The 12,144-nt window shown below is 43.3% G+C and overlaps 1 protein-coding gene across 1 annotated transcript in view; it reads right to left on the reverse strand.

Moving 5' to 3' along the window:
* Nucleotides 1–3,229: 3,229 nt before the first annotated feature.
* XYLT2 (xylosyltransferase 2) overlaps nt 3,230–12,144 on the reverse strand; it is a 50,228-nt gene continuing 41,313 nt past the window's right edge. The window contains exon 11 of the mRNA XM_053708861.1: nt 3,230–4,405. Within this exon, the coding sequence (XP_053564836.1) occupies nt 4,083–4,405 (323 nt within the window). The 3' untranslated portion in view covers nt 3,230–4,082. The remainder of the gene's footprint in view (nt 4,406–12,144) is intronic.

The following is a 12,144-nucleotide window of genomic DNA, read 5'->3' on the forward strand; positions in this document are numbered from 1 at the left end:
AGTTACGAAAGGCACGAAAATTAGACTGTTTGGCCTTTGATTTGGCCCTGTCCTGAGGAAGGGTGTGGCCCTTACCTCCCGTAATGTCAGCAATAATTTCCTTCAAGCCGGGCCCGAATAAGGTCTGCCCTTTGAAAGGAATGTTAAGTAGTTTAGACTTAGAAGTTACATCTGCTGACCAGGATTTAAGCCATAGCGCCCTGCGCGCCTGTATGGCGAATCTGGAATTTTTAGCCGTAAGTTTGGTTAAATGCACTACGGCATCCGAAACAAACGCATTAGCCAGTTTAAGCGTTCTAACTTTGCTCAAAGTCTCATCCAATGGTGCTGTGCGAATCGCCTCTTCCAGAGACTCAAACCAGAATGCCGCTGCAGCCGTGACAGGCGCAATGCATGCAAGAGGCTGCAATATAAAACCTTGTTGAACAAACATTTTCTTAAGGTAACCCTCTAATTTTTTATCCATTGGATCTGAGAAAGCACAGCTATCCTCCACCGGGATAGTGGTACGCTTGGCTAAAGTAGAAACTGCTCCCTCCACCTTAGGGACCGTCTGCCATAAGTCTCGTGTGGTGGCATCTATAGGGAACATTTTTCTAAATATCGGAGGAGGGGAAAAGGGCACACCGGGTCTATCCCACTCCTTACTAATAATTTCTGTAAGCCTTTTTGGTATAGGAAAAACGTCAGTACACACCGGTACCGCATAGTATCTATCCAACCTACATAATTTCTCTGGGATTGCCACCGTGTCGCAATCATTCAGAGCCGCTAACACCTCCCCTAGTAACACGCGGAGGTTCTCAAGCTTAAATTTAAAATTTGAAATTTCTGAATCCGGTCTCCCCGGATCAGAACCGTCACCGACAGAATGAAGCTCATCGTCCTCATGTTCTGCAAATTGTGACGCAGTATCAGACATGGCTCTCGTGTCATCAGCGCGCTCTGTCCTTAACCCAGAGCTATCGCGCTTGCCTCTTAATTCGGGCATATTGTATAATACTTCTTTCAGAACATTAGCCATATCATGTAAAGTGATTTGTAAGGGCCTTGATGTACTTGCCCCTCAATCTTACGCACCTCCCGAGCGGGAGACGCAGGTACTGACACGTGAGGAGAGTTAGACGGCATAACTTCCCCCTCGTTGTCTGGTGATAATTTCTTTATCGGTACAGATTGACTTTTATTCAAAGTAATATCAATACAATTGGTACACATATTTCTATTGGGCTCCACATCAGCTTTTGAACATAATGAACAAGCAGATTCCTCTGTATCAGACATGTTTAAACAGACTAGCAATGAAGCTAGCAAGCTTGGAAATCACTTTCAATAAGTTTACAAGCAATATAAAAAACGCTGCAGCGCTTTTAAAAACACAGTTGAATAACAAAGAAAACTAATTCAGTTATAGTCAACAATTCTTAAAGAGAAATGTATTAATTAGCAGAGGATTGCACCCATTAGCAAAAGGATGATTAACCCCTCAATACCCAAAAACGGATATCAAATTAAGATTTAACGCTTTTATCACAGTCAAACACACTGTCACAGATCTGCTGTGACTGATTACCTCCCTCAAAAACGAATTTTGAAGACCCCTGAGCTCTCTAGAGACGTCCTGGATCAAGGAGGAAGAAACAGGAAGACTGTGCTAGAATTTTAACTGCGCAACAAGGCGATAAAACAAGGTCCCTCCCACTCATATTACAACAGTGGGAGACCTGATATAACGGTTTCTATGCAGAAAATACGTTAGCCATGTGGAAAAAAATCATGCCCAAAAAGATTTATCACCAAAGTACCTCACAAAACGAATAACATGCCAGTAAACGTTTTAAAAACAACATTTTGAATGTCATGCAAAGTTATCACTAAGCCTGCTACCAGTCGCTTCCACTGCAGATAAGGCTTAAACATTATTTCAGTGTTAACAGTATTTTCTCAGTCAAATTCTAGTCCCTAGAAAATAACTCAACTGCGCATACATTTATCAGCCTGATACCAGTCGCTACTACTGCATTTAAGGCTGTACTTACATCATATGGGTAACAGCAGTATTTTCTTAGTCAATTCCATTCCCAGAAAATAATGTACTGCACATACCTCATTTGTGGGGGACCCCGCATGTTATTCCCCTCTTTCTGAAGTTACCCTACTCCTCAGAATGTCGAGAACAGCCAGCGGATCTTAGTTACGTCTGCTAAGATCATAGAAAAACGCAGGCAGATTCTTCTCCAAATACGGCACACTCCGGTGTCATTTTAAAATAACAAACTTTTGATTGAAGAATAATTAAGTAAAAACTCCAACTCCTCTCGCGACCTCCTTCTTTGTTGAGGGTTGCAAGAGAATGACTGGGTATGACATGTGAGGGGAGGAGCTATATAGCAGTTCTGCTTGGGTGATCCTCTTGCAACTTCCTGTTGGGAAGGAGAATATATCCCATAAGTAATGGATGACCCGTGGACTGAACACACTTAACAAGAGAAATAACTTTTATTAGTATTTATTTAAGAGACAACTTGTGTTTTCTGGTATTCTGCTGCCCTCACAAAAAAATTAAAAACACTTTTTATTTTCAAAATAATGTGCCTTTTTTAACTACATTTTTATTTTTCTGTAGTGTAGCTGTCCCCCTCAATACTCCCCCCCTTCCCAGATCCATTTTTTAAACATAATTCAATCCCTCCCTCTCCCAACACCAGCTCCCATCAAGACTTAAATGCACATTTTAGTGCAGAAGAACACGGGCGCGCGCACACGCCCCGTGCGCGCTCCTGCACGCACCGGGGACTGATCCATCGTCCGACAGGAAGTGATCCAGTGATGGGCCGCCCACCCGCCTCCCTACAACTGCTCCCACCCACCAACGAGCGGCACCATCGCTGGCCAATGCAGAGAAGGCCACAGAGTGGCTCTCTCTGCATCGGTCTTGGAAAAAAGGTATTGCCAAGATGCCTCAATATCGAGGCATCACGGCAATACCTTGAAAGTGGCTGGGAGCGATCAGGATCACTTCCAGCCACTTTAGACCCCTAACAACGTACAGGGTAAGTCGCTGGTCTTTAAAGACCAGTTTGTGTGTGACGTGCCCTGTACGACGTGGGTCGTTAAGGGGTTAAAAAAAAAATGAATGTGTTTGGAATTCTAGATTTGGGGGATTTGTACCTGTATAATGAAAGCATGCGTGTGTGCTATAAATTACGTTTGCCGGACTACTAAAGAATTTCAGTGATTATCCCATTTATTAAGATTGATTTTGCACCATAAAAAACATGTTCATAAAGTGCTTTGCTTTGTCACAGGGTGACTTCAACCATCGGACCTATCAACAACAGTCCCTTATGCTGTACACACATTAGGCTGCACTGTAGGGCAACCTTTGGTTTGTATCGTAATAAATGTCTACGTTGTCCCTTGCCATCCCTAATGCAGCTGTCACCACGTCCATCATGTGCTTCGTGGTTAAATAGGAGACCTTTTCACTTTGTACCAGAATTTAGTGACAGATGCCAATAGGAAAGGACCTTAGGGCCACAGTGATATCACCAGCTGCTTCCCAAGTGAGAAATGTTATTGAGAAACCACTGGATCTTTCAGAAGCAGTCTAAAGATATTAAAAAGTCTTTACTGTAACACAAGTTCAGGGGGCCAGCCCCTGGCATGAAGGACAGGAGATTCCTTTAAAATCTCTGACTTCAGGAGTAGGGACATTTTCCCTTAGGGAACATTTGGTCATTTCTAGTCTGTTCTATAGCAGCAGAATTGTCTCAGGTGCTGAGCAGATTTGGCACATGTGGGATAGATATGGTGCACACAGAAGGTGATGTGTATTGCCCATATCCCATCTTGAGTCTTTGTATACAGCCTCACTTAATGCTGTTAATACATAACATGGAAGATCCTGCTCTATCTTAATAAGATGGCAAATCTGCTCTGGGGAACAGGAGGCCACCATATTTGCCATAACCAAGCATATAAACTGTCCAGCACACACTTCCTTTAGCAGCTGTGTGCACAAGCTCCTGTGTGTCTATAACCTGCCCTCTTATCCATGTGGTCTTTGTTCACAGGCTTTGCTACCTCAGCCGGCCATCAGGTCTGATGTGTCCTAGCTCAGATTTGGAGTCAGGGGAAAAAGAGCTCCAATGGGTACTGGAGCAAATAGGAAGGGAAGGGCAGGAGGAGGAACCTATCTTGGTGCACACTCCTCCCACTGTCCAGAAGCCTCTCAAACTGTTATCCGTCCAGTCTCTCAGCTCCTTGCCAAGAAGATCTGCTTTCTGATTGGCTTCTCTCTCAACCTCAGCCCGAGAAGGTAAATTGAGAATTCCACTGAGACCTTGAAAATTCTGCTCCATGTATTGCCCATGTTGCGGGCCAGAATGCAACCAGCGATCCCCTGTGAAAGAAAGAAAACACACAGAATTAGTTCTGAACATATAAACACTCCTCTCTTCTTTGAATATACTTTTATCTGAAAAACAAACCCCTTGGCTGTTAGGAAGGACTGTGAAGTACACTACACTGTCACTATATAAATCCCTGGTAAGACCTCACCTTGAGTATGGAGTGCAGTTCTGGGGACCAATTTTAAAAAAAAGGACATTACAGAATTAGAAAAAATGAATAAGGAGAAGAGGTTTTAAGCTATAAGGAGAGGATAACTAAATTGGGTCTGTATTCTCTATAAAAAGGCACCTTATGCAAATATATTCAAGGCTCACATATAGAGTTGGCGGAAGCTCTATTTATTACAAGGCATTTCTTTGTGACAAGAGTTCACAATTTCAGGCTAAAGAAAAGGAGATTTAATCTCCAGCAACATAAACATTTTTTCACTGTAAGACCAATCAAATTGTGGAACTCATTGCCTAAAGTGCAATAGCATGATAAACTTAAAAATGGCTTAGATGCATACATACAGAAAGAGAAACTCTTCCAGGACAAACAGCAGCTCAGTAGCCGGTTCTATGGCGAGTTACAACCTTGGAGCAGCCGCTTGAAGCCCAATTGTGCTTTTCACAAAGGAGAACTTTTCTAAAGTATATCTGTTTGATCCCACCTAACAAGGTCAATCCAGTCCACAAATGACCAGGCAATCCTCCTCTGAACAAGGAACATGACAACCCCAGACGATAGTTTCCATTTTCTATGGGCCTCGTCAGTGAGGTGCAGCCATATTCCTCTAAGCCACATGTCCTCAGGCCTCCCTAACAGGCCAGATTTTGAGGATATCTGAACTAGAATAATAAGCCGATTAGTAAACATGGTTATTTTACCTGCGCTCACCCAAGGTAATCCTGAAATTCTGGCCTGTTAGGGAGGCCTGAGGACAGGTTTGAAAACCAGTGCTCTAGGCACATTGGGCAAGGTGTCCACTTCTGGTTTTCCCATCACCTTTAGGGAGACTTCCCCAGGGTCATTATACAAATACAAACAGAAAGAGAAGCGCTCAACCAGGAATGAACAACAGCTTAGTAGCTTGTTCTATGGCGAGTTATCACCTGGGAGCAGCCTCTCTATTTAGTCCAATTGAGCTTTTCACAGAGGAGAACTTTCCTGAAGTATATCAGTCTGATCCTGCCTAACAAGGTCAGTCCACCACCGAAATACCAGCGAATCCTCCTCTATAGGAAGCCCATAGAAAACCAAAACGATCATCTGGGGTTGCCATGTTCAGGCGAGGAACCCCTGGTATTTCAGGCTGGACTAACCTTGTTAGATTTATAATTGTATTAATGCAAGTTCTTCTGGCACCTTCTTGTTGTAAATCAGGTTGTCTCTGTATAGGTTGAACTTAATGGACATCATGCACTTGTTTCCATGGAGGCCAACATGACCTATTCCTGTGATGTGATATAACATTACCTGCAATTATAAGGAGCCCTGTGCAAATAATTATCATGCGGTATCACAAATAACCATACATATAACAATCTATAAAGAATTATATATTTACAATGTCCACTTGAAATACTCATTAGTTTGCCCCAACCAACCTATAACTGTAGTAACTGCCTTTGCTGCCATTATTTTGGTATCTCTTTTCTGCCTGTGTCACACGGGGCCACTAACACAAGTGCAAAGCTATATAATTGTTTATCTGTATCAAGGCTTTTGATGATTGCTATTATACTGTATATCTTGGGCACAAACTGTTTATATGGAAGGCCAGTCAATATTGGTGGCTACATTACTTTATAATTACACTTATGCGGCAGCATATAATATGCTTTATGTATAAACAGATAGGAAAAAGCAATGGCGGGAAACTGGCGATTATTATCCAGGGATATGAGCAAAGATATATAAATTGCTGTATTTTTTGGTATTACTCTCTAGTTATCCTGGCTAATAATCACCATCAAGATGAATACAATGGCAAAAAAAGTCTATGGATGGGAAACCAACAAATCCATTAATGCTAAACACACTGACCAATACAAAATGTAATTAGGATAACACCTTTCGCCCAAATGTTGCCAAAGAGGATTGCCTCATATACAACTTGTGATTAAAAAATCTCCACATACCATTATTTCCTAACCACAGCTTGACAAAGCTCTGCCAATGAAGCACCAGCCTGGAAACCCCATGGAGTAGAAAAAGCATGTGTAGAGTGTGCCATGAGCCCATATGGAACAGGAACCACCTTCTGCTTTTAGGCCCTAGATATTGCCTGGTCAATCCAATTAGAAAACAAAATTTATGTTTACCTGATAAATGTCTTTCTTTCCAGGCATGGAGAGTCCACAAGTTCCAATTACTAGTGGGATATTCAACTTCTGGCCAGCAGGAGGAGGCAAAGTGCACCCCAGCAGAGCTGTTAAGTGTCACTTCCCTTCCCATAATCCCCAGTCATTCAGCAGAAGGAATATGGAAAAAGATGATAATACAAAGGTATAGAGGTGCCTGAGGTCTCAGAACAAAACTAGCCGTCTTAAATGTACTAAGGGCGGGTCGTGGATTCTCCATTGCCGGAAATAAATTTATCAGGTAAGCATAAATTGTGTTTCTTTCCTATGGCATGGAGAGTCCACGAATTTTAAATTATTAGTGGGAATCAATACCCAAGCTAGAGGACACAAATGGAAAGGGAGGGAGAACAAAAACAGGTGGACCTAAACTGAAGGCAGCACCGCTTGAAGAATTTGCTCTACCGAAGCTTAATTTTTAAAAGCCCAGGAAGAGGAGACAGCCCTAGTGGAATGAGCCGTAATTCTCTCAGGATGCTGTTGTCCAGCTGTCTCGTAAGCGAACCGGATAACACTTCTCAACCAGAGAGAAAGAAGTAGAAGTGGCCTTTTGACTCTTATGCTTACCAGCGAAAACAATGAACAAAGCAGACAACTGCCGAAAATCTTTAGTAGCTTGTAGATAGAATTTAAGAGCACGCAAAACATCCAGATTGTGTAACAGACGTTCCTTTGGAGAAGGATTCGGACAAAAAGGACCAACAATTTCTTGATTGATGTTGCGATCCGATACCACCTTAGGAAGAAATTCCAATTTAGTACGAAGGACCGCCTTATCCGCATGAAAAATAAGATAAGGGGAATCATACTGCAGAGCCGAAAGTTCGGAAACTCTGTGAGCAGAAGAGATAGCAACACTTTCCATGATAACAACTTAATATCAACAGAATGCATAGGCTCAAACGGAGCCTGCTGCAGAACTTTAAGAACCAGATTCAGGTTCCAAGGAGGAGCAACAGGATTAAACACAGGCCTGATTCTGATAAGAGTCTGAACAAAATTGAACATCTGGTATATCTGCCAGATATACCCTTCAGAGTACTGACTGACAAACCCTTCTCCAGGCCCTCCTGCAGAAAATAAAGAATGCGAAGAACCCTCACACGACTCCAAGAGAAATTCTTTGATTCACACCAATATAGGTATTTACGCCATACCTTATGGTAAATCCTACGAGAAACAGGTTTACGAGCCTGAAGCATAGTATCAATGACTCTCTCAGAAAACCCACGCCTAGCCAAGACTAGGCGTTCAATCTCCAGGCAGTCAGCTTCAGAGAAGCTAGATTTTTGTGGAGGAAAGGACCCTGAAATAGAAGGTCTCTCCTCAGAGGTAACTTCCAAGGGGGAAGAGATGACATCTTCATCAGATCCGCGAACCAGATCCTACGAGCCTAGGCAGGAGCTAATAGAAATACCGACGCCCTCTCCTGTTTGATGCGAGCAATGACTCGAGGAAGGAGAGCAAACGGTGGGAAGAGGTACACTAGACTGAAGTTCCAAGGCACCGCCAGAGCGTCTATCAGAACGGCTTGAGGATCTTTTGATCTTGAACCGTACTATGGAAGCTTTGCGTTCAGACGAGACGCCATTAGATCCAATTCTGGAACCCCCCAACTGAGAGTTATCATTGTGAAAACCTCCGGGTGGAGAGCCCACTCCCCAGGATGAAAGGTCTGCCTGCTCAGAAATTCTGCTACCCAGTTGTCCACCCCTGGGATGTGGATGGATGGCAGAGGGGAGACAATGGTGGGACTCCGCCCACTCCGTATTCAAGTCACCTCCTTCATTGCTAAGGAGCTCCAAGTGCCTCCCTAGTGATTGATGTATGCCACTGAGGTGATATTGTCCGATTGGAATCTGATAAACTAGACTAAAGATAGTTGAGGGCAGGCGATCAAAGCATTGTAAATTGCTCTCAATTCTAAAATGTTTATGGGGAGCGAAGACTCCTCTTGAGTCCAAAGACCCTGAGCCTTCAGAGAGCCCCAAACAGCTCCCCAGCCTAAAAGGCTGGCGTCCATGGTCCCAATTACCCAGGATGGTTTCAGGAAGCATGTACCCTGAGACAGATGATCCTGCGAGATCCACCACACTAGATAGAGTCTCTTGATAGGGGATCCAGAACTATCCTTTGAAATAGGTCCAAGTGGTCTATGTTCCATTGTCTGAGTATGCATAGCTGTAGTGGTCTCAGATGGAACCGAGCAAAAGGAATTTTGGCTTTTCTGACCTCCGTCAGAAAATTTTTCATGGATAGAAAATCTATAATTGATCCCAAGAAACATTCCCTGCTGTCGGGAACTGGGAAACTCTTCTCCAGATTCACTTTCCACCCGTGGGAACGAAGAAAAGATAACATCTTTGTATGAGATTTTGCTAACTGAAAAGATGGCGCTTGAACCAAGATGTCGTCCAAGTAAGGCGCCACCGCCATACCTTGAGATCTGACCACCACCAGCAGGGCCCCCAGGACCTTCGTAAAGATTTGAGGGGCCGTGGAATAGGTGATATTCCCTGAGAATATGAAGATACGCATCCTTCAGGTCTATGGTAGTCTTGAATTGACCTTCCTGAACCAAAAGAAAGACGGCACAAATAGTTTCCATCTTGAAGGATGGAACCTTGACAAATTTGTTGACACTTGAGGTCTAGAATTAGCCGAAAAGTTCTCTCTTTTTTAGGAACTACAAACAGATTTAAATAGAACCCTTGACCCAGTTCCTCTACAGCAACTGTAACAAATACTCCCAGGGAAGATAGGTCCCTTACTTACGCAGTTTAAGAGGCCTCTCTTTTCACCCGATTTGCAGATAACCTTGACAGGAGAAATCTGCCCCTAGGGGGACAAGACTTGAAGCTTATTCTGTATCCCTGAGATACTATCTCCAAGGCCCAAGGATCCAGAACATCTTAGATCCAAGCCTGTCGAAAAAGAAACAGCCTGCCCCCATTTGGTCCAAAACAGGATCAGGGGCAGCCCTTTCATGACGATTTGGACTCAGTAGAAGGTTTCTTGGTTTGCTTTCCCTTGTTCCAAGGTTGACTGGACCTCCATGATTGCTCTGGCTTGGAAGAAAAGGGAGAAGACCTCTGTCCTTTGAAGATACAAAAGGAACAAAAATTAGAATTCTCGCAACCCTTACGTCTATTCTTCTTGTCCTGCGGTAAGAAAGATCCATTTCCACCCGTTTTGGAAATTATCTCAGCCAGACCAGGACCAAATAAAGTCTTACCCTTGTAAGGTAAAGACAGAAGTTTAGTCTTCTGACCAAGATTTTAACCACAGGGCCCTGCGAGCTAGAACAGCAAGACTAGAAATCTTGGCTCCCAGTATAAGCACTTGCATGTTTGCATCACAAATGTATTGGCCAACTTAAGAGCCTTGATCCTATCCTGGATCTCCTGTATGGTAGTTTCCTCCGAGATTAGATAAGGGATTGCACCAATAAGATGCTGTCCCCGCTACCGTAGCAATATTTACAACAGGTTGCCACTGCAATCCCTGATGAATGTACATCTTTTTTAAGTAAGCTTCTAGCTTCTTATCCATGGGATCCTTGAAGGAACCACTATCCTCAATAGGAATAGTAGTTCCTTTGGCCAAAGTAGAACTAGCTCCTTCTGCCTTGGGCACCGTCCCGTATAGAGTCTGCCACCGGAAACATCTTTTAAAAAGCAGAGGAGGGGGAAAAGGGAATTCCTGGCTTTTCCCATTCCTGCGCTATAATTTCCTTCATACGGTCCAGAACCGGAAGTCATCCAAGGTAGCAAGTACCTCCTTCAGACGTAACCAGAGATGTTCAAGTTTAAATCTAAAATTAACCTCCTCTTAGTCTATAAATTTCTCCGCTAGAGAGTCAGAATCTGGGATCTTACCCTCAGACGCTACTAAGGTATCTTCATCATCAGATAATTGTGATAGACTAACGCCGCCTTAGCGGTGTCAGAACCCTTACTCAGAGAAATATGTTTAGACTTCCTTTTCCTCTTACTAGTAACTGGAAAAGCTGATTAAGCTGCAAAAGAGATCTGTGCACCAAAATCCCCGGGTAAATAGACCCCCCCGCCGTAGCAGGTTCAGAGGAACCGCAGGGCACTGCTTGAGAGGCTTGAGACGTCTGAGGGGAAAGCTGAGGCATTGCTAGCTAGGACAACACTATCCTGAGAGACAGGGGCTCAGGGAAAAACAATTTATCTTTAAAAATTAAAGCTTTATTTAGACATGAAGAGTAAAACTGCACAGGAGTAATTATCTAAGCCTCCAAGCACAGTAAACGTTTTCCAAATTACTCATTTTCAGCATTAGTGTCCATAATTAGGTTTTGGTTCCATCTGCAAAAAATAAATATTTATATCCCAATATAGGCAATTAAGTTTATTTTATATGCAGCAATTAATGTATACCTAATACTTAAGCACCTAAACCCTCACCACTCCAGAAGGTGCTATCCCACTAGCACTTGAAAACCGGACACACCCGGAGCAAAGATCACACCTCCTTGTCACCGGAGCAGCCCAAATTCACTTTGATAAAAATGCAGGCGCTGGAGCTGCAACCTCCGCACTTGCCGCGGCAAAACTCCTATCTGATCGCAGAAGCAGAAAACCGGAAGTGCGGAGGTGCAGTCACTTGACCACAACTAAGAAAAAACTGCGCCACTGACAGTAATAAAATGGCACAAAATAAACAGGCAGCAGTGAACTGTAATAGTGATTGGGCGCGAAAACAAATAAGCAGCAGTGAGCTGTAAAGCGATTGCCCAGAGTCACAAATATTTGCAAGTCTCTCCATACACCATCTCTGTGCCCCATTAAAATAAAGAATGCCTCTCTCACAAACACCCTCACATAAGCAGTGCCCTCTAAGGAATACTGTAAGTTTCCTTTAGCAGCATTCAAATGCTTTCCACAAGGGATTAACCCCTATAGTGCCGGTACCTTCTAACCTAAAAGGTAAAGCACTTACCTGTGGATCCTGCTCTCTAAGGCAAGAGCTGTTTTCTAAGGTGTGGCAGATTCCTCTACTTCTACCAGGGACCTGTAAAAAAGAAAGAACAGAGTAACCAACCCTGGCTTTCTATAATAGGGGTAGCAATAATGTTAGAAGTTAAGCAAAGACCACCTTGCCGTCTTCTAACTGCTAATAGCCACCATTACTCTTACTAAAGAGATTGACATGGACACAGCTTTTTTTAATAAATCAAGCATTTATTTTATATTTATACTACAAACTTGATGCTGTTTTCCCCCCCGACTCCTCCCAGCCTCCACTTCCTACTTCTGCATAGTGTGACGTATAGAGCGGTCCCACCCGCTCTATACGTATTTTCCAAGTGCGCTCTTGTTGAGCTGTGCAACTGCGCTTGCGTGAAAAGCCGAAT

The sequence above is a fragment of the Bombina bombina genome, chromosome 1 (assembly GCF_027579735.1).
Source record: "Bombina bombina isolate aBomBom1 chromosome 1, aBomBom1.pri, whole genome shotgun sequence".
NCBI classification, from domain to species: Eukaryota; Metazoa; Chordata; class Amphibia; order Anura; family Bombinatoridae; genus Bombina; species Bombina bombina.